This window comes from Boeremia exigua (assembly GCF_020726555.1).
Source record: "Boeremia exigua strain MPI-SDFR-AT-0100 chromosome Unknown C7974scaffold_3, whole genome shotgun sequence".
In the NCBI taxonomy this organism is placed as follows: domain Eukaryota; kingdom Fungi; phylum Ascomycota; class Dothideomycetes; order Pleosporales; family Didymellaceae; genus Boeremia; species Boeremia exigua.
Window position 1 is genome coordinate 207,626 of NW_025763520.1, and position 20,646 is coordinate 228,271.

The 20,646-nt window shown below is 53.0% G+C and overlaps 5 protein-coding genes across 5 annotated transcripts; 2 read left to right on the forward strand and 3 right to left on the reverse strand.

Annotated features, from left to right (window-relative positions):
- The first annotated feature begins 42 nt into the window (after nt 1-42).
- Nucleotides 43-1,553, forward strand: C7974DRAFT_121060 (Gtr1/RagA G protein conserved region-domain-containing protein). The gene is made up of 3 exons (XM_046135150.1): nt 43-163; nt 229-556; nt 608-1,553. The coding sequence occupies exons 2-3, from the start codon at nt 354-356 to the stop codon at nt 1,443-1,445; spliced, it is 1,041 nt and encodes a 346-aa protein (XP_045999784.1). The 5' UTR covers nt 43-163; nt 229-353; the 3' UTR covers nt 1,446-1,553.
- A 3,250-nt stretch (nt 1,554-4,803) lies between these two features.
- Nucleotides 4,804-7,655, reverse strand: C7974DRAFT_305128 (uncharacterized protein; the record flags this gene model as incomplete). The annotated part of the gene is made up of 2 exons (XM_046138010.1): nt 4,804-6,676; nt 6,778-7,655. 2 exons carry the CDS (start codon nt 7,653-7,655, stop codon nt 4,804-4,806), a joined length of 2,751 nt encoding a protein of 916 aa, XP_045999785.1.
- A 1,948-nt stretch (nt 7,656-9,603) lies between these two features.
- On the forward strand, nt 9,604-10,908 carry C7974DRAFT_121114 (uncharacterized protein). The gene is made up of 3 exons (XM_046135151.1): nt 9,604-10,191; nt 10,251-10,748; nt 10,800-10,908. The coding sequence occupies exons 1-2, from the start codon at nt 9,827-9,829 to the stop codon at nt 10,735-10,737; spliced, it is 852 nt and encodes a 283-aa protein (XP_045999786.1). The 5' UTR covers nt 9,604-9,826; the 3' UTR covers nt 10,738-10,748; nt 10,800-10,908.
- A 227-nt stretch (nt 10,909-11,135) lies between these two features.
- On the reverse strand, nt 11,136-11,787 carry C7974DRAFT_431509 (ankyrin repeat-containing domain protein; the record flags this gene model as incomplete). The annotated part of the gene is made up of 2 exons (XM_046144785.1): nt 11,136-11,539; nt 11,592-11,787. The coding sequence occupies 2 exons, from the start codon at nt 11,785-11,787 to the stop codon at nt 11,136-11,138; spliced, it is 600 nt and encodes a 199-aa protein (XP_045999787.1).
- A 7,247-nt stretch (nt 11,788-19,034) lies between these two features.
- On the reverse strand, nt 19,035-20,092 carry C7974DRAFT_121179 (uncharacterized protein). Its single transcript, XM_046135152.1, has 4 exons — nt 19,824-20,092; nt 19,744-19,767; nt 19,624-19,683; nt 19,035-19,574 (listed from the first exon to the last, which is right to left on the reverse strand). Exons 1-4 carry the CDS (start codon nt 19,857-19,859, stop codon nt 19,125-19,127), a joined length of 570 nt encoding a protein of 189 aa, XP_045999788.1. The 5' UTR covers nt 19,860-20,092; the 3' UTR covers nt 19,035-19,124.
- Nucleotides 20,093-20,646: the final 554 nt, after the last annotated feature.

Genomic DNA, 20,646 nt, shown 5'->3' on the forward strand with positions numbered 1-20,646 from the left:
TTGCCAAGCTCGGATTTACACGCGTGCCCAAGCTTCGGAGCTCCTTCCCACGCCTCGTTTCTGCGCACTTGCCTCACTCGTAAAGCTTTGTTGTGCTACGCGCTTGTTTTACCGGCGCCCCGCAGATTCACTCGAGTAATTTCACCTCCTGCCAGTCGTACGCGTACGTTGCTCAATCCACGCGACTGCCATTGCGATACGTCATCTAATCACAGCTTCATCTCACAGCTACCGCGCCGCCCACGCCGCCCACGCCTATCGTCCTTCGTTCCGCTTTGTCTCCAGCCCTTCGCTAGGGCGTCTCACCGCAACGCGCAATAACCGGTCCCGCGCTGCCAATCAAACAACCCTCCATGATGAACTCCCAGAAGCGCCAAAAGCAGCGCAAGGTGCTGCTGATGGGCAAGAGCGGGGCGGGCAAGTCGTCGATGCGCAGCATTGTCTTCAGCAATTATGTGGCTAAAGATGTCCGCCGATTGGGCGCCACCATCGATGTCGAGCACAGCAACATCAAGTTCATGGGGAATCTGATGCTGAATCTGTGGGATTGCGGAGGGTACGTGCACTCGGCCTCGTGATTGAACAACTGGGTATTGACTGTGTACAGTCAGGATGGCTTCGTTGAGAACTACCTCACCCAGTCGCGCAGCCATGTCTTTGGTTCTGTGGCTGTCCTCATCTTCGTCTTTGATATCGAGTCTCGCGAATTTCAGGCAGATGTCGTTTCTTACTCAAACATCATCCGCGCTCTCCACGAGTGCAGTCCGACTGCAAAGGTCTTCTGTCTCATTCACAAGATGGATTTAGTGCAGGCGCGCCTCCGAGAAGCGATGTATCACGAGCGCTCGAACTACATCCGAGATGCCAGCGAAGGCTTCAGCGACACGGTTGAGTTCTTCCCTACCAGTATTTGGGACCAGAGCTTGTACAAGGCCTGGACCAAGATCATTTACTTCCTTATTCCAAACGCGGGCACTATCGAAGCACTGTTGTCACAGCTAGCGGACATTATTGACGCCCGAGAGCTGGTGTTGTACGAGCGCACGACTTGCCTCACAGTCGCGCACATCACACGAGGAGATGGCGAAGACAACCCTTTCCACGATCGCTTCGAACGCATATCCAGCATTCTCAAGACGCACAAGCAGAGCATGGCCAAGCACACGAACATCCCAGCTGGAAGCGCCAACTTCGCCGAGATGCAAATCAAGACTGGCAGATTCATGTTCTTTATCACTCGACTCACTGAGAACACCAACCTCGCTGTCACCATTCCACCCTCTGAGCAGGTCTTCAACGCTGCGCGTGTAAACATTTTCCAGGTCCGCCCCCGGTTTGCGGAGCTTGATATTGCATCAAAACCACGCCCTCCCATACAGCAGGCTTTCGCCGGCTCAGCGGACACAGTTGAGAGCAGTAAAGGCAAAGAGAAGGTCACAGGCTAGCGTTCTGAGCCCACGGCCGCATATGAAGATGCCGCGCGTTCTGCCCACCCAGCGTCCTCTCCACAAGGATCAGAATTGGTGGTAGATTCCGTCCCAGCACTTGAGGACGATTGCGGAGGCCATAACAATGATGAGGTACCGGGGCAGTATTTGGATCCACTCGCATGGTGGAGTCGCTCAGAAAGAAAGGCCGAATACGGTGTGGTCAAGCATGCCATGAGTAATGGAATGAGAAGCTTCCTGGATGGGCTATTTGAAGTCGCTACTAACGCGAAACCGCTTCCCCCTCTTTTGGAGCACTGTTGCGGAGACGTTACGGTCGATGCCCTAAGCCAACACGTAGACTTGACCTCAAAAGAGGACCTTGGGTGCAGAACTGCCATAGAACGTTGGCTAGGAACTGTTACGACCAACGGCGCTAATCTGGTGATCGAGGCAGGGTCGTCCGTGTTTCCCAGTGCATCACAGCTCTCCGCCCTGCCGAGTACCGTCAGCCATACTACGTTTGTGGATATGCAGCTTACCGCTGCTGCAAACATGGCTTTGGATCTCGTACTTGCAGCTTCGTCCGGGTCTCCTTTAATTCTAGAGGTGGACGAGGGATACCATTCGATGTTACTTTCCGAAAACGTCGGCTTCATAGCGCAAGCTTCAGGCCTAAATCACGGCGGCAATAACGGGCCGTCTGCGCAAAGTCTCTCGTCGGGCAGCAGCAGGCAAGGCGTAAGTCTTCCCAATCTCTGATTACAACTCACGATTAACACGAGGTTGTAGACGGAGCAAAGCGAAGATGCGTTCCAGATTCCGAGCCAACAATCCAGTCTCTTGTGCTTGTCAGCAGCGCCTGCGACACTCGGCATGCGATCGATTGCCAAGTCACCGCGCAGTATAATCACCAACGGGCCTCCGGAATGGCCAGACGCGTTCGACACTAATGAAGAATACAATCGTTGGTCGGCTTTGTGGTTCAAGACACGCAGAGAAGCGAGGGAGCTGGGACTTGACAGCGACGCAGAAAACGACCTCTTACTGGACCGCTGTTATAGTTACAACCGAGAGTGGGGATGGTACATGAAGTTCCGCGGTTCCGCTGATGATAGACTATGGGACATGGGTTCCCTGACTTGACGTCAAACGGCTGCTACGCGCCATGGCGTGAGCAAGGGGTCGGGCTATAAACGTTATTGGTATCCACATTACTGCCTACTGTTCATCACTATCCACTATCGCTATGAAAGTTCGCGTGATGTTTCCTCGTCCTCCAGTCGCTCTCGCGTTCGTACAACAACATGGTTGAGACGGCTATTCTTCCCTGTATTCAATGCAGCGCTGAACTCTAACCACATTAATAACTGCATTTGCTTTTGAGTAGTAACCTGATAGACACAACACCGTATTTTGACTCCCTAGAAGTTTGATTTCTTGTCAAAGGGCGATCAATCTGCAGTATCATATCCCGCTGATTTCTCAAAACGGTCGCACGATATCCTCAACGTGTCCTGCAGGCGGCAAGCACCTGCCTGACCTGGTTGGACCCGGCGAACCTTCAGACTCACGTGCACAGGGTCGTCCTTTTCAAGCTACTGCAGCATCCCCTGAACCATCTTCAGCAACACTCCACAGAACCTTTGCTCTACACTGTCAACTTGTCATGCACATCCTGGCAGCAACCTAAACGTGATCTTGCATGTGCATAGTGAAAGCCCGAGCGCACGCCCAGCCTCAAGACCCGTTGCCGTTGCCCCCAAAGCGCTTGATCACGGCCAAGCCAGACCAAGATCGAGGGGAGTCCGCGGTCCAGCGACTTGTGCCTGGAAACCCTGATCCAGGCCCACCCTGAACCCCGGAGTGCGCAGTCAACGCAACAGCACAGCCCTGGAACCGTACTTGCACACGAAACATCTTGTCCGAGGCCTGCCCTCGAGCCGCGCAACGTCAAGTCGATCTGTCACCGCTGCCGTGCCGCACCCCGAGCCACGGTATAGGCCGCAATTTGCATATGTGAACAGCCCAGCTGCCGCTGTGAAATGCCGCGTTCTGAACTCCTGCGTGCTCCTCCATCCTGACGTCAACATGTGCGTGTGCTGACACTACGTTCTCGAATCCCCTCTTTCGCGGTCTTGCCCTGCAATACTGATGGGAGTGAGCGTGCCGCGGGGCAGTGAGCGCGTACGTACACTATACAGCAGTCCCCGCGAATCGCCCGTGAAACGATGAATGCCGGTGCTGTATCCACTGCCTCCACTGCGCTGCGACGCTTCCAAGGCGGGGGGCTACAGCCCACGAAAGCATATCTCACGCAGTCCCGCGCAGACGCCCTGGCACTCCGTTTCTAGCTACGGATACTCTGCCGCGAGACAAGACAACCCGCGAGTTTGTAGCGACAGTGAGCATGTCCGTACTCGATAGACCATCCATGATGCAACCATACCCATGCCGTGACACACACACACACAATAGCCCCTTTCCATCCCCATCTCGGAACACAACTCTATACACACACCCGGCTTTTTCGAATTCCAGACCCAGTCTCCCCGATCCTCGATATCAGATCCAGACTTCATACTCCAGACTCCAGACTCCAGACCACAGAAAACCTTCCAGACCACGTCCTGCACTGTACTTACAACATCTTCCAGCCCCTCCCCGCTGACACACCACACAACACTCCCTCCCATCTACTCCACTCCACTCCACTCCTCAGCCCCACGGCCCCTCACGCCACACGCCACACGCCGCCATCGAAAAAACTCCGAACCGTAGTGCGGGCAAAACCCCTATAGCTCCACCGCAAGCCCGAAAGCATCCACAACCACTACCACAACCTCAACCACTAGGTACCACAAACCCTACCGCCGAATTATCGATACCCCCGCTCCCCCCGGCCGGGACACTAAAAATCTCCGTGTATAGCGTGCCGTTAACGCAGTGCCGCTAGACATTGGCACACAATGCCGTTAGATACTGGGACAGTACACCGAGCCGCTAGGCAGCTGGCACACATTGTTGAGGGCGGCGGCAGTTGGATCAGAGTTGGGTAGTGCGTAGTGCGACCCGCCGGAGCCATCTCCTTACAGTAGTCACATCACGGCGCGGATTTGTCCCAGCTGTGGGAGCCAGACGATGGACGTTGAGGAACTGCGGTGGTAACTATTCGCTGGTAGTGCGTTCATTGTACATAATGTCATTAAAGTCTCCTGGGGAGACATTGTGTGATCGTGCCTTTCCTTCGGCGATGTCCCGCGCCCATAATCCAATCAAACGCTCCGCTCCGTGTCTATTATAGTACATGTGCAAATGCAACGAGAATCCACTCTGCTGTTGCTGCCTCTCATCCTCAAGGGAGCAAAGAGGCGCATCAGTGGTGTATGACCTGACCTACGACCTTGAAGAGCTCTTCGTCGCTTGCTCGGTATATGGCATCGTCCTTGCCAAATGCCACGTCGAGACTGTCGGCGATTCTCCAGAATCGCCCTGTGTGTCCTTGGACTTGGTTGCTTCCTTGTCGGTGCTCCATGGCGATGTCGGTGAGCTGTCTTAGTCGGTTGGAAACAGCCTTTTGCTGTGCTCGTGCCGACGCCCAGAACATGGCAAGATCTTCGATGCAAGACATCGTAGTGCTGATCGTGTCGATCAGATGAGGTAGTGTAGTGAATGTTCCGGCAGATGATAGAACGTCAATTGACAGCATCAACGCGTAGCCAGGAAATGGTGTTGAAAAGAAGTATTCTGGGGCATGGTCGCGGCGTTGCCCAGTGATGTGGGCCAGATCTTGCATCATCGACAGGAACGTCGAGGCGTTTTGGAGTGCGTATTCGATGTTGCGACTTAATTTTCCGACAGGCAGTGCATTCACGCGGATCCGGCGATTGAGCCGGATGGCAGTTGCATGATAAAGGGCATGCAGTGACATGAAGGTGCCAACGTTGCCTTCGGCAATGCTGATCTCCAGGTTTTGTCTGGAGTATCGTAGGTTGGCAGGCAGCATAGCATGCCAGCCCTCTAAGCGCTCGTACGCCTTGGTATAGAATGGCTCGTAATGTTGTTCGTAGCCAGTATCCGGACGGCGAGCTGCACGTCCGGTGAATGTCAGCACATCACCCCAAAGGGCTGATATGAGGCAAAGGTACGCCATAAGACCAAGAGTAGGGGTCTTCGGTGCGAAGCGGTTCAGAAGCTCGTAATCGAAACTTGGAGTGTCGCACGGTGCACCAGCCTCAAAGGTAGCCTCGATACATGGGAGTCGGACGAAAGCATCTTCAATGCTGACAACAAAGAGTGTTCCACCAAAGAATCCGTTGTAGCGCTGTTGTTGTATTAGGTCATCGATGGTAGTTAGCCGCGTGACATGCAGACTTACATCCATCAGGAACCCTGACCAAAAGGTCCGTCGACAGCACTCCTCGAAGGTCTGACGATCGAACCCGTATTCATATCCAGGGGATCCATCTGCCAGCTCCTTCACACCCTCTTCGGTGTTCAGGTTCAAGGCACTGATCGCACGGAGTCCGCCACCACAGAAATCCCACGCCTCTGGCGCCTTGCCTTGACCGAATTGGTAGAGCGCAAGCAAAAGGCGAGTCTGGCAAAGTTGCAGGCTGAATTTCCCAAATCGCTTCTCCGCAGCGTATGTGGCGACGGCAGCGAATCGCTTTCCGAGTGCGCGTTTGTCAGCATCGGGTGAGAAAAGCGAGCCCATGGCGAGTAGCGAGTACAAGAGCATGCGATCATCTTGAGACTTGCTTAGTCGACTGGATTGCACCCACGACATGAAGGCTTTACGTGGGAACATGCCATATGTTGCCCGCCCTGCATGATGGAAGTACAGGTCCAGTATGTGTGATGTTGTTTTGGGATCCATTTCGCTGGGATCTTGTTCCCACTGCAGTGCAAAATGATCCTGGTATAAACCACCACTTCGTTCATGGTGATCTCGGTAATTCATCGAGCCACTCCTGTCGGATTCGAATGAATGAACTGACATGTCCCGAGTGCCAATGTTTGGAGGTAGTGGCAAATGGTCCCGAGCTTTCAACGGACATCCGTTGTGCCGAGCATCAGCTGTTCGCAAGCTCTCTCTCAAATCCGCAATGCGATTAACGGTCTCTGGGCCCATTGAAGGACTCATAGACTCTGCAGTATAGCTTTGGAGAGGTGCGATACCCATGTCTGGTGGTGATGCAGCGGCTGATCCACTGCCTGGGCTCGATTGATTCGGCTGGCTCATGCCCCTACCAACGGTTAGCATCATGTGTATGCTCGAGTCTGCACAGCGCCACGGCAGTTGCTGAGTGAACACCCTTGCACAGATCATAGGCTTTGAGCAACTTACCCTTTGCAGACCCTCTGAGACTTGGCGCACTGGTGGCACTTGGGGAAACCTGGCTCACATTTGATCTTCTTCTCTCGACAGGTCAAACATGCTTGAGCTAGCCGTTTACGCGGTTTGCCTGCTTTGGTTATACCCCATGAAGGATTGACTGGTTCGCCATCTATGACGGCTCTGCAAAACGTCCCGTCTTCGTAGATGTAGCAAAGGCCTTCACCTGGCATTTCACGCTGAGCAATACACCTCGACGCACGAACAGGGGCGCGTGAGAGTGCATCGACGCGTCTTCTGACCGGTCTGGAATTCTCTTCCATGTCGTCATACATTGGGCGGCTAGATAGTGCAACCATCGATTCGGACACTATTGATGGCTGACGGAAGGCGCTCACAGGAATGTTTTCGTGCATCGCCTTGAAGCTTCCATGGCGTTGGTACTCCATCGACGCATTACTGAGCGCAGACCCTGGCGTCGAAGGAGTCGCAGAGTGCTGCTCAGCTTGAGCCTGAGACGGTGGCGGTCGGTGTACGTAAGACATCTGCAGTGACGGTGCGTTGCGCTCGAACTGCTCCTGTCCGTGGCTATCAAAGTCGTGTCGTCGCTTCAAAGTAGTGGGGCTCCGCGATGCATATTGTGGAGAAACATTGGGTCTGTGTTGAGGTACGATTTGGCGCAGCGGATAGTCTGAAGGTTTGTCGAGAAGCTCAGGCTCCAAGAGAGTGCGAAGGCTAGGAAGTCGTCGTGTATTGCTCTGGCTTTCAATTGGTTCTTTTACATGTCTATGCTCGTTCTCTGCATGTGAGAAGGGCCCTGGCGGGGACGGGTAGGTATGGTAGGATGCTGGAGGCCCTCCATGGGAAGGGATGCTGGGTGGGCGGCTCATGCTGAGAAGCATAACAGACGAAAACGTTCAATTGTGGTGTGGAGATGTTCAGGACGAGACAGATTCCTCGATGATTTGTCCGGGAGTCCACATGAGACTGTTGAGTTTGAGGAAAAGCAAAGAGATCGGCTGTTAGGCTGCAGATACTGGGGATGTCTCAAGATGTAGCGACTACATCAACGGGCGTCCACACAGTTGAACACGTATATGTACCTGAAGACGATTAGGCAGAGGACGGGAAAATTGTGTGTGGAGCGCTGCAGGAATCTGCGGCTGTTGCAGACGACTAGGATCTGGAGAAGTTGTCAAAGAAGCCGTGAGTCCGTGCAGGGCTGACGTTTCGATTGACCACCGTCCGGCTCCTGCTGAAATGCAACCGAGGCGGCAGGGGAGAGTGGACCGCCGGTAGGGATGTACAGGAGCAATACGGGACCGACTTACAGTACAGGATTAGAATTGCGGCGCAGACGGGACTTCTAGGCGTCAAGGCGGGCTGGGCATGCACGAGCGCGGTCTCGAAGGAGCTCCAAGTGCGGCGAGGTACGGCAGTAATAAATAAAATCAGTGCAAGTATCAACAGAGGAGAATGAGGAGGATGAAGGAGCAATGGCAATGCGGCAGCAGCAGGGCGAGCAGCTGGTAGGGGCAGACGAGGTCCAACCTAAAGAATTGGGTCAGAAAGGTAGCGGCCGTGGCGGCGATGCGAGCAGGCCTGCTATGCTCTCAGAATCGCCGTAGCGCAGGCGGAGATGGGCAGGTCATGGAGCTTCTGCTGTTTGAGAGCCGAGAATGCAGCATATCCCGGGAGGCTTGTGGGGAGTCCGCCCGTGGCTTGCGATGTCAATACTGCAGTAGCACAGCGGAGAGGAATCCTCCTGCGCGCTCGCCGCGTAGCGTGTTTGGTGTGATGCAAGACACGGCAGCAGCTGTGCAGATTAGTGCAGTCGGGGAAATGACTAGGTATGGTGTGGACGATTGTGAGTGCTTTTCTCAGCCCCCAGATCTGGCGGCTGGCCGTCCCCGCCTAGCGCTCCGAACCATGATTGATGATTGTCGATCCATGCACCACCGATGTGATGCAGGCGAACATGTCCTTGCCGGCCGGCAGCCAATGGGCGTTTCTGGCATTGAGTTTCATCGAGGAGCCGGGGTGCGCTACTGGAGCGCGCCGTGGCCTGTCGAGGCTGGACAAGCGTCGACGATGCTGGCGTCGGTCCGCTGCGAGCGCATATTTAGCAGCTCAGACAGGCATGCTTTGGCGACAAGACACACTCAGCGGTCACCACCGTTTGTCTTTCGGTCTGGCGGGCCTACCGCGCCAGTCTGGCCCAGCACGCCGTCTGCTCGTGCAGCAGCAGCGCACTGGGACCTCAGGTTGACGTTGCCTGACGTTGGGAGGCGGCGACACATGTGCTTCCCCACTTGACCTAAGCGGCACGCTGGCCGATTTGGAGCGCGTTAGGGAAGGCGGGAGTCGATTTCAGCCAAAAGCGATCGAGACGAAACACCCTCTATTCAACGGCTCTAGCCTTGGCCTTGCGTGCATGTCATCGGCTGCTTGGCTTGCACCACCCTGATCCCAGCCTCCAGACCCTGTTCGGCTCATCACAAGAGGCGCCTGTTGAGCGAACCGGGTGAGGAGGCTGAGTATCCGCACTCGTCCAACAAGCGTCGACTACCGCTAATCGGCTCCGATGTTGGACGTGCCTCCGTGATTCGATCATGCCGGAGAAGCGTCTTACTTTCACAGGGACGGTACACTCAACGCTCACGAGATCCACAGATCCACAGAGGCAGCATGGTCAGGTGATGTTATGAGCCGCCACCGACAGCTGGAGAGCCGGCAACCACACGGCTTTGACTCCACGGCATCGACACGAGAACTCATAGGATCGTCGTCAAGCGATGTGGTCACTCCACAGCCAACGTTAGCGATGTTGTCGGCAGTAGCTCCCAATCAGGCAGGACGGTGAAGACCGTGGAGCATCACGTGCCGCGGCGAGATCGCCGCCAAGGCCCTAGAAGCCAGCTTCTTCCGAGCTTCAACTTCCCCGTTGTCTTATGCCCACATCCCGTCCAGCAGCCGCGGCATCGTGCATACAACAGCCTCTTTCTTGCTAGCGCATTAGTCCTAACCTCCACATTCTACAGATACAACCTAGGTTACCATCATGACCGCCGACGAGGTCAAGCCGTCGCCAGCCGAGCCGGCGCATCCCAGCGAGAGCACCAGTCACGATGACGGACACGAACACGGGCGAAGCGCATCGCCCGCGGCCCCACCAGCAACAGATGAACGCGCCTCTCGCGAGCGGAGCGAAGGTGCCATCTCAGAAGATAATCCACCGCTACCAGACGAGGAGGCGCCTCCCTTGCCTGATGAGCCTGTGCCGGACGAGAACGACGATGGCTGGAAGCCTTGTTGGGACAGCAATGCGAACGCCTGGTACTTTTACAACAGCAAGACCGGCGCCTCGCAATGGGAGAACCCACGTGTGCCTGAGGCCACCACAACCAGCTATGCTCCGTACGACAGGTTTGCTAACAAATGCCGTCTTATATCTCCTTCTCCATCCTAATATGTGATTGTGACAGAACCTACAGCGCTGCTGCCCTGCCTTCAAACATTGGCGCGCCCGGCACCAGCTCACCACCCAGGCGCAAATGGGGAGGCTACAACCCTGCAATTCATGGAAGCTATGACCCCAATGCCGACTACGCAAAGGAGGCGACGGAGGAAGAAGAGGAGGCCGAGGAAGCTGCCAAAGCTGCAGCAGCACTAGCCGCAGGCTTGCCAAACCCAAGTGCTGCAAACGACTATACAGCGCAAGCCCACTTCAATCGCTTCAACGGCAAATTTCAGACAGCAGGGCAAGGTCCTGAAATGCACAACGACGAGAACAAGAGCAAGCGCCAAATGACAGCCTTTTTCGACGTGGATGCTGCAGCAAATAGTCACGATGGGCGTAGTCTCAAGGCCGAGCGCCGCGGCAAGTCTCTGAACAAGAAGGAAGTAAAGGCCTTCAAGGAAAAGCGCCGTGAGAAGAAAGAAGAGAAACGCCGTGCTTGGCTGCTTGATTGAGTCGCTGGGTGGTAAGGAAGAATAGAGCAAGTAAAGTCGCTACGTCCACTAATGCAGCATAGCATCTCAATGATTTGCGCGTTGGCACTCAAGGTAGGATAGTATGTATTTGGAGGTGATTGCAGACATCCTAATGTTGTTTCATTAGCATATTCGACATCTACGAAGACTCTTGGCTGATCATCTATATCCGCGTTGGATGGCATATTCTTTTGGTCCAATCTATCAGACCTTACCATTTACGTGCGGAACGCACACCGTATGAACAATATCAATATACCACGTTTCTCATGATGATTGCGTTTGACCTTGTACCTCCGAATGCATCTGAAGCAACTGCGTCAAATGGCGTGGAGGGAGGTTTGTTGCAAGTAGCTGTCTCCTCAGGGCGGCGATGCTCATTTCTCCTGGGTATCCTTTGTCTGCATCTCTCCCATCTTCTCTGTGACATCCTCCATTGGCCCACTTGTATCTCCAGCCTTGAAAACCATATCCTCATCGGCCCCTGCGCTGCCCTCCCCGTTGCTGGGACCACCGCCAACGCTCTTTTCCAGCGCCTCAACATGCCCCAGCAACCAATCAACCACCTCTTTCTTGTCGTTGACCTCTGCCTCAAATACAGCGTCATGCCCTGCCTTGTTGAAGATTGTGATGTCACCTCCAGCTTCAATCAGCAGCTTCACCGCCTCGAGGTGCCCATTCAAACTCGCCCAGTGAAGTGCTGTATTGCCAGAAGCATTCGTCAAGTTGAGGAAGGGTGCTGGTTTTGTGGAACTTGTCGAAAGCAGAAGCTTGATGATATCTGGTGGACGAGTCAGCTTTGCGGTTGTGCCCTAAGCTGTGCGCGTATATACCATTGTGTCCGTTTGCTGCAGCATAGTGCAGCGCTGTATTTTGCGAGTAGGAATCCGCAGCCTCTGCAATTATCTGATCTTTCGGTTTCGATATCTGTGTCGAGAGTGTTGCAAGAAATTGCTCGAGTTCGGAGGCTTCGTTGGCGCGTGCGAGATAAAGGATCTCGTCCACAGAGTCCTCGTCGAGATTGGACATTGCAGATGTGTAATCTGGGCTTGGCTTATGGGTGGATGTGGTACTACGAGGCGTGGAAGGCGCGTGCTAGGATTGTGATGTGACGTGAGGCTCTGCACAACTTTTTTTCCTTGCCGACACCGAGCGTGGCGGGGCAAGTTTTGACGCGGGGTAGCGGCGCTAGAACGCCTTGGGTCCTGACGGATCGCTACTTCCTTGGAACTGTACTTCCGGACGCTCTAGAAGCCCCGTGCAAGAACAAGGCTCCAAGCCACATCAACGGCATAAGATGCTCGAGGACCCACATATTCATTACCGCTCGCGAAACGAGAGTTGTCATCTCCACCCTTTGAGATCATATTGCTGGGTCCTGTATCTTGCAGAGTGGTAGAAGCAGGCCTCGTGCAAAGCGTACAGTGTTAGCCTCTTCAGGCTTGATCCCAGAAGCTGCGCGTGGCCATCTAAACACTATCGAGAAACAGTCCTGGAACCGAGCAAGGACGTCATGAGATGAATGTTCATGCGTCGCCGGGCATTCGGTCGCCATCAAATTTCGCGGCGATCGTGCCGGCATCAATCTCGAAAAGGCCACATCACTTTTGGCATCAAAAAGGGTAATTGCGGCAGCGGTCCCAAGCAACAGGTCATTCCAACCCGCCCAATACTTGAGTGCATATTCTTCAATCCTTTGGCAAACTTTCGAAGACCCCGGATCCTGGTAGCGACAAACGTCGGGCAGAGAATGTCGCTGGCAGCCTTGCGTCCCGTATTCGCCCACCCCTGTCTCGGACGGCTTGAAATCATGGCCCGATAGTGACATAGATCACCAAAACACCCATATAACTTCGGCACATGAGCTCGTCTCGGTTGAGAGCCGCTCACTACCGTTTCAGGGGTCGCTGATGCAGGCCAAGGCGGCTATTTCAACAATCAACGGTAGATATCCTGCAGGTACGCGTGAAACTGCCCTCTGTGAAGCTCGCTTCAGGCCGCGACAGGTGCTAATATTCCAGGTCGCCAAATCCCGCAGGATTCTGAAATTACCGCTACCGCTGCCGTTATCAGCACCCTTACAATGCTATACCATTTCGCCAAAAGTATACTTACTTTCACGAGGCATGTCGTTCTTTTCCGCCTGTTTCAGGCCACGTGAAAAGCCACCATGGATCTGTTGTGAAACCACCTCTCACTGCGCCATCCTCCCGGAACTTGCGTTCCGCTTCACATGCACGGCAGGCGTTTGCAGTAAGACCAGTCGGAGTCGGACCGAGCGCCCAGGGCTAGAGCCTCTGTACAGCCGACTTCACATGCTCGTACTCAACGGCACGATCATCTGGATGCACACCGTAATCTACATGTAAATGATACATACATAGGTACCCAACATAGACTACCCAGCCCCGCGTCATACACAAGGAACAATGCTGTACCAAACATGTCACTCCCAGCCACGCTATCGCAACGATGGCCTCCTTCGCTCGCACTCCGTATCGTAGCCGCCACCAACACCGAGCGGCCCACCGCCGTCGGCCTGACGCCTCGACTGCCGAAACACCTCTTGCCGCTCTTTGCCAACGAAGGAATGCTTCGCCCGTTGGTACATGCTACTAGAAGCTCCCTGGGACGAGAGTCCGAGCATGAGCCGCAGTGCCGTAATGATGCATGATCATTTGTCATAAATCGTATAGGTCGATTCAGCCGGAGTCGGATAACAGCGCTGTCTCGTTCTAAAAAAAAATGCACAAATCTAGGATCATCGTAGACTTCGCAGTGATGCCGAGGATGTCCACCCATTTGCTTTGTCTCCTGGGCAAGAATCTCTGGGCTCTCTGGGCAAGTGTCATCGTACTCCACTTGTACATTCTGCAAGACAGTCTAAGACTGATGAACGAGTGGAAACGAGAACTGGATGTGCTAGCCGAAAGTGTATGTGCTCTCACAAACAACAGCCGTGTAGCTGGTCGAGCACACCTTCAATCTCTCCTTTCCTGCATGAGCACATCATGAATGTAACCGCCCTTCGGTCCGTTGGACCACAGAAGTACACCTTCTGCCCTGCACGCTTGGGCACCATCAACAGCTCAACAACGGATCGCCAATCAAAAGTACACAGAAGCGTTATGGTCATTTGACCCGCAGTCATTTGTATCATCACTATGATCGGCAGCCTGAGCCTAGCTTAACGTACCCAACTCCAGAACCCGACTTCAAAGCCCTCCTGTCGTGAAATGGCTCAGCAGTGTCGTAACTGGTCTCAAGAGTGGTACTCTCCACCTCGCGCCCCGTCTAGCCTCTGTCTCGCTGGTTGGCTCCACCCGACGATGCACTACGACGTCACTGACATACTCATCATCAGTACCATGGCCTCGAGTTCTGTGCAGGGACTAGCCTTTTCCTGATCATCTGGTACTGTTGGCGTTGGTTTTAGTATTCTAGAGTCTCTGGTTCACAGCTTGCGTCGTTGACTGGCGTGTGGTAGGGTGGTGCATTGGTCGCCTTCACATCTAGCAGAGCGTTCTCTGTTTTGCATGAATCTATGAGAGGAGTAGACTACGCCTATGACTGCTTGAGCTTTGCATTCTCCATTAGAGCGGATGACCAGGAAGTGGCTGTGACTGGAAATCGTTATAGGTATTCGAATCGAGCAAAGGTGAGACTTGGCGAGCGAAATTTGGAGCGGAAGGAGCAACAAACCATGGCACTTCAGAATAGAAATAGCGCAGAACACTCACCGGTGTTCGAAACAGAAAAGCTCTCACTGCAATAGCTTAGAGGAGCTCATGTGATGTACGTTACTTGATAGTATCCACATGACTGTCTTGTTAACCAAGTCAGCTCAGTGTGGCACGTAGCAACACTTCACCTCCACAACTTGTTTATTCAATTGAGCCCCACGTCCCTTCCGGTAGCCACGCTGTTGACACACCGTCGTCTTCGGAGACTCGTTGCAGAACTCCTGCTCGCGACCGAACGCATCGAGAATCAACGAGGACCACTTACAACGGAGCGGCATCGTGTTCATTGTATGCTTTGAGAAGCCGGTCAGACGTGATGTCACTTCTGTCAAACCCACTAGACATCCTTGTAGGAATCTTCGCCTTTCCACAAGATGAATATGTCGAGAGCCATCGCTGCGAACAACTGCTTGCTGCAGAAGCGTCTGCAGTGTTGACGCAGATAAGAGTCATCGGGTCCCAACATCTTATGTCAGTCTTCAGAATCTCGTTCGCTCACTCCTCCTCCTTACGACAACTCCTTCATTGATGTTTTGTACAGTGCAACGTTGGCTTTCGCGAAACCGTTGGTAAATCCATGGCCACGATCTATCGCTCACGCCATCGTCCTTCGATCAGGGTCCTTATAAAACACACCGAAAGTCGCAGTTGTGATTTGGAGGCAAGTCTAGAGACATCCCAGGTAACATAAACATTCACGGCGGCTGTGACTGATATTAAGCACCCAATTGATGTTAAAGTACATCAGACAGTACATTGGGCAAGTTTCATTTGTAACAAAGTTCAAATTCTCTTTTCGTTTTCCACGCAAAAGGTGGCGTGACGCCCCAGTGGACATATGCAGTGATCATCGTGAACGGTCTCCAGGTGCCACATCCCGTTACCCTACAACAACAAACAAAATCCGTGGAGGCTCCGAATTAGCAATAGTACCAGGAGATAGTCGCCCGCATCGCTCGCGCTTAATGTACGCATGGGTCAAAAGTGTTATCGGTTGTTAACTACACCAGACGTGTCTTATGAGAGACACTTCCAGAGAACACGACGACATTGGCACGAATTACATGCTTGCGACAGACCTAAGACCCTCTCATGTTTGTATCTGCCGCTTTTCGGCAATGTGGGTCCACAAAAGCCTATCCAAGCTTGACACGCCATAATCAAGGACAAATGCAGCTGTCTGAACGCTTCCGCCTTCTAGCTCAGAACGGTCTCACGCCACAACAAAATTATGGACCTTGTCTCAAAAACCGCGGTGTCATACATCAAGATGTACCGATCAGGCAGGTAAGAACGTCTTCAATTAAAGGCAGACCTCAAATTTCGTATAGCGAGAGAGACTTGCTGTCACAAGCAGAGGTGGAGACATAAAGTTTGTCAGGTGTATTGGGGTACCCACCTTTCACGACCTAGTGCTAGGAAAAGGGTATTTGTTGAGACTTTGGCCAGTCCATGACAGAAAGAATATAGCCTCAAAAGTTCCGACTTGCCGTATGCATGCCGCACCGGCACTATGTATCGACCCGACGTGCAACCCTCCTGTAGGACTAAGTATGCCAGATTCGGGGTTAAGTTCGTCGTTGTCTGCTACTGTAAGGTCAAGCTAGATGCAGATCGCAGATTAGGACGTGTGGTGTGCTGCACGCAGAGTGCAACATAGGTATTGATGATTGTTTGTGCAGCCATGGTACGGCAGCATACACAATGCCAATCTAGCATTGCATGGTGTTGAGCCTTTTGTTTTTTCCACGCCATCGGTGTGACAGACTACATACGGCACTGGCGTCAAGCTAATGCATGCTGCATGCACTGCAGACTCGATGTCTACCCAAACAATTTTGTGTTTGCAGACTCACAGGCATCTTTCGGCTCGCCCGGAAACCAAGTCTTTGTTATAGAGTGCAAAGCGAGATATTTAGCACTGCCTGATGAGCTGTTCGATGCATTCGTGTACTCTGCACATGATCTCTCTAGGGTGGACCACACACTCTACCACCCTTCAACGTCATAGCGGATGATCGATGCAGGGTGTTTCCACAATGCCCCACCTTCTCCCGCTCCATCAGCCTTGCTTACCTATCTTCGACCGCCACCTGGGCAGTGACGACTTTCGTGTGTGCTGGCAGGTGACTACAGCTTCCTGTGTTGAAAGCAAAAGCTAGGCCGGAAGCTCCGATTGTGACATCAAAGAGCTGCTCGGGATGCCGAGACGGAAAGCAAGGTGGTGTGATACGCTGGCAAGATACTCGCATTCGAACCATGCGCGCTAACCGCTCGTGGATTAGCACGACCAAGCGAGAGGCAACGTCTTGGAACGCGGGGACAAGCTGGGCTTGAACCTGCGAAGCCTTCAGTCGGTGCTATCTTGCAAATCTTGACCCGAGTCTGGCGCTGCTTGTTCGGCCTGGTGAAGTGGAACGGTATAGTGTAAGTGTCTAGTACACATGTTGACCGGCTTCGTAGGAGGTATCTGTGAAGGTACACGGAGACTCTGCCCAACCCAGGAATGCTCACGCAACACGATTATCAAAACCGATACCATTGAACAAAGGAATGCGATCTGAATTTTCATGGCGAAGATGTTGCACCATCAGCTTGACCCTGGACCATCGGTGACTCCACGTCAGCCCCAAGGAATCTCTGATCTGGGAAGGCACAAGGCGGACTTGGCACAGTTCAAGTGCTCATCTTCCGCTCGCGTGAATCTGGTATTGTTTAGCGTGTCACAGAGACCTCAGCTCGTTACATTTCTTCTGGTCAAAGTTTAGAGAGTCTCTTGACCACCTGGGCAGAGTAGGTAGTGCCTTACAATCTGTCTTGTGTAGGGCTGCGCCGAGCAACTTTTGCCTTCATCACTGGCCAAGAGAACCAAAAAACAAGGACTATTTGTGCTCCCAAATCTCCGCTGAGGCAGCTTTTATGCGCAGCAGAGAGGTTGCGCCACCAACAACATCGACCTGGATGAAAAATGAGGTGCTGATCCTGGTACGGTCGCTCTATCTGACTAGTGGTTCTCATTTAGCGTGTGATCGAAGCCACACGAAGAGAGTCAGGTCACAGCCCAAGACGAGAAAAGTCTTGACAAAGGCAGACTTTTAGGGTGTGCGACGAGCGTTTGTCTGTGTCCACGCAGCTGCCTGACCCAAGCCCACGCTCCCTGTAAAGCTCGTGAACATTGCTTTCACTCAATCTGTGATTCAAGTCGCTCTGGAAATGCCGGAACGTGTATTTCAACCCAAGGGTTGACCATGTCAGATCCCGAGGACACTAAGATCAGGTAAACTCTTGCGATATCTCGACTTGTCTTGTTTTCGCTACTGATTGGGCTTCAGCAAGTCCGATGCTGGACATCATGAGCGTCGTAGCTCTTTGTTCGGGGCGTAAAGAAAGCATCAGCAAGTTGACCACCGACACTAAGGGGGAGTACGTCACCAAATTATCTGCTTAACATTAGACAACTGATACATACATGAGTTGTAATCTTCTTGTTAGTATACTAAAGCCAAGCTTGATTTAGATTTGCTCAAGAGCACTATTTGAAGAATATCGAGCCGCTTTTTGTGGAGGTGCTGCCCAAGACCGACTGGAGCACGAGTCGGATCTTCTTTGAACCGAAGGGGATTACCTCAAACCATACAGGAGGTCTTGGAGCGTAAAGGACAAAGTAGATTCCAAATCCTGACGCCACCGTGAAGTGACTGTCTCCAACCAGCACCCACTTCATCATCACCAGCACCAACCTCTTATGGGCGAGCAACATCAGTCGCTCTGTTCTTGGCATCACCCTATAAAAGAAGAACCGCAACACGTAGCAGCACACAAGTAACAACTCATTCACTTCAATTGAATGGAAAGACACTTTAGCGAAGTAGTCATGGTGAAGCAGGCCTACATGCAGAGCCGCAGGGCTGCCTGCAAACATGACAGCGCACCAATGCAGGGGACCTAGTCCGCGGATGACGTGACTGGGCCCGAAATTCCTTATAACTAAACAAGTTACGTTCATTTTTGATATGCACTACGTGTTGTGGGTTGTGATTTGATAGCTTTACGCATCTGCAGCTGGTCGTGAGGGCTAGGAGCAAAGAATATTGAGGCCGACATATTCAGGTTACTTTTCGGAGAAGCTGGTGAACTGTCAGCCTTGATCTCCCAGATTGGAACAATAAGAACACTACCTGATAGTATAGGGGACCTCAAGAGCTCGATCAATCTGTCTCAGATCTCCCAGACGGAACTGAGCTGAATACTAGACAAGCTCTGGCCTCTTGCGTGCTGTCCTGAGGGTGACAAGCAGAATCACTGACCACTATACTATCGAAGACATCCAACTGACGGTTGGGAAGAGACTTGATTGGTCGATGAAGGACTCCCCGGATGTAAAACTGGTGAGTCAATGAGCAAACGACGACCCAGATACAAGTGTGAATACAGCAAGACGTAAAATGTGGTGCGTTGTACTAAGGTGTGGGGCTGTCATGATGATAGTCTGAAGTATTCAATTCTGCCTCCTAAACCAACCCACAGACATCGCTCTCTAAATCAAACTCCGTAACAACCATGCATATCGTGACTCCACCCGCCACTCTCATCAACTCTATCAGCCTTCAGTAGTGTGCGCATCTACTCGCTCGCCTTCCCTTTACCAATCTTCGCAACCTCTACCTCAATCGCAGCCTCTACATCCTTCTTCAACCCCTGGTAGAATCCCAACTTGAACAGTATCTCATACCACACAAACAGCGGCGCCAGGAACAGCGCTTGCACTAAATTATCCAACAGCGCCGGCTTCCTGCCCTCGAACTTGCCATGCCCAACGAACTGCATGATCCAGCTAACGACATGCACCGCGATGGCAATAGTGTTGACCTTTGAACGGTCATACTTGGTCGTGAGCTTGTTCGCGAGCGCGGCGGCACCGACGATAAAGGGCGTGATAGATGCGCCGGCGATGTTGGGCGAGAGGACCAGGTAAAGGGTTGAGTACGTGAGTGAGGCGAGGGTGCCAAGATTAAGAGGGAGGTTCAGGCGGGTCAGCAGTGCTGGGGTGCGAAGAGATGGCGTGTTCGTGCCCTGCGTAGTCGTGAGCTGCGATCAAACTTGACAAACGCGTGCGACGTACGAAAAGAAATCCAGTGGCTAGCAGGATGGGAACACATCCTATATGAATCGCGACATTGGTCTACCAGACCTGGTGTTAGCAATAGAGGTATACGTGCTGGGATCAGCTTCATGATCGTACAGGTTCGCGATGGTATGCGCCGTACTTGAAGCAGTCAGCCGATGTCAAGCGGTTTCTCGTTCCTGCAGATAAGAGCTTACGAAGACGAGATTCTTCTTCAGATCAAAGATCGCCATGATGTTGCTGTGTGGGTCGTCTGCCGCAAAGGAGAGTTGAGAACGATGGTGCGATGCGGGGAAGGCCAAGCACAACAGCCACGCAAACAAAGCTGTTCAGATTCCGAATCGCAGAGCCCGGGTCATGGTCTCTCTATATTGTCTGACACAAGGCTCCACCAGCTCTGACCTGTGTATCACCACATCGCCCCGAACATCCGCAGCTGCTACCCCATGGGGCTGCCATGGCCCGTTGGCGTCGCAGGGGTCCACAGGAACCGAGGCCAATCTGAGGCGTCTCATTGGCAAGCTTCGCTCGCGCAAGTGTCGCGCGACGCGTGCATGTGAAGTATTCCGAAGTAGCTGCTTGAGTGGAGTAGCGTAGGAAGAGGCTCGTACGAGGTCATTCGTGTACTCGGACAGTCACTGCGTAAGCGCCAACGGTTGCATGCAAGCTGAAGGCCACTGTGGTTTTGCAATGCGGTCCTTACAACGAATGCGATTTGATATATAAGCCTCTTGGATAGATGTGCTGTCGGTGGGCGTAATATCGAGATTGAAGCCTGAATAAAATGGCAAATTGGTGGGTGGATTCAACGTGCTCTCGCTCCTCGAGGTTCCGCAGGTTCCGCTCGATTTTATCTATCTACCGGCGCTCACATCAGCAACCTGCAAGCACATTTGTGCAGCGACTGCATCTCCTCTACACTTCGTTTGCCATTAGTGCGCTCAGGTGGCATCTCTCACATGATGTGTGGTATTCAAGACAGACTCCATCAACTGATACGCAAAGCTTCAGTCAACCGTG

Bases quoted from the DNA above. Each gene is read 5' to 3' on its own strand.
- C7974DRAFT_121060 (XM_046135150.1), top strand. From the start codon at position 354: ATGATGAACTCCCAGAAGCGCCAAAAGCAGCGCAAGGTGCTGCTGATG. The intron at 557-607 runs GTACGTGCACTC...GACTGTGTACAG, and splicing joins AATCTGTGGGATTGCGGAGG to TCAGGATGGCTTCGTTGAGA.
- C7974DRAFT_121114 (XM_046135151.1), top strand. From the start codon at position 9,827: ATGACCGCCGACGAGGTCAAGCCGTCGCCAGCCGAGCCGGCGCATCCC. The intron at 10,192-10,250 runs GTTTGCTAACAA...TGATTGTGACAG, and splicing joins AGCTATGCTCCGTACGACAG to AACCTACAGCGCTGCTGCCC.
- C7974DRAFT_121179 (XM_046135152.1), bottom strand. From the start codon at position 19,859: ATGGCGATCTTTGATCTGAAGAAGAATCTCGTCTTC. The intron at 19,768-19,823 runs GTAAGCTCTTAT...GACTGCTTCAAG, and splicing joins TGAAGAAGAATCTCGTCTTC to TACGGCGCATACCATCGCGA. The intron at 19,575-19,623 runs GTACGTCGCACG...ACGACTACGCAG, and splicing joins TAGCCACTGGATTTCTTTTC to GGCACGAACACGCCATCTCT.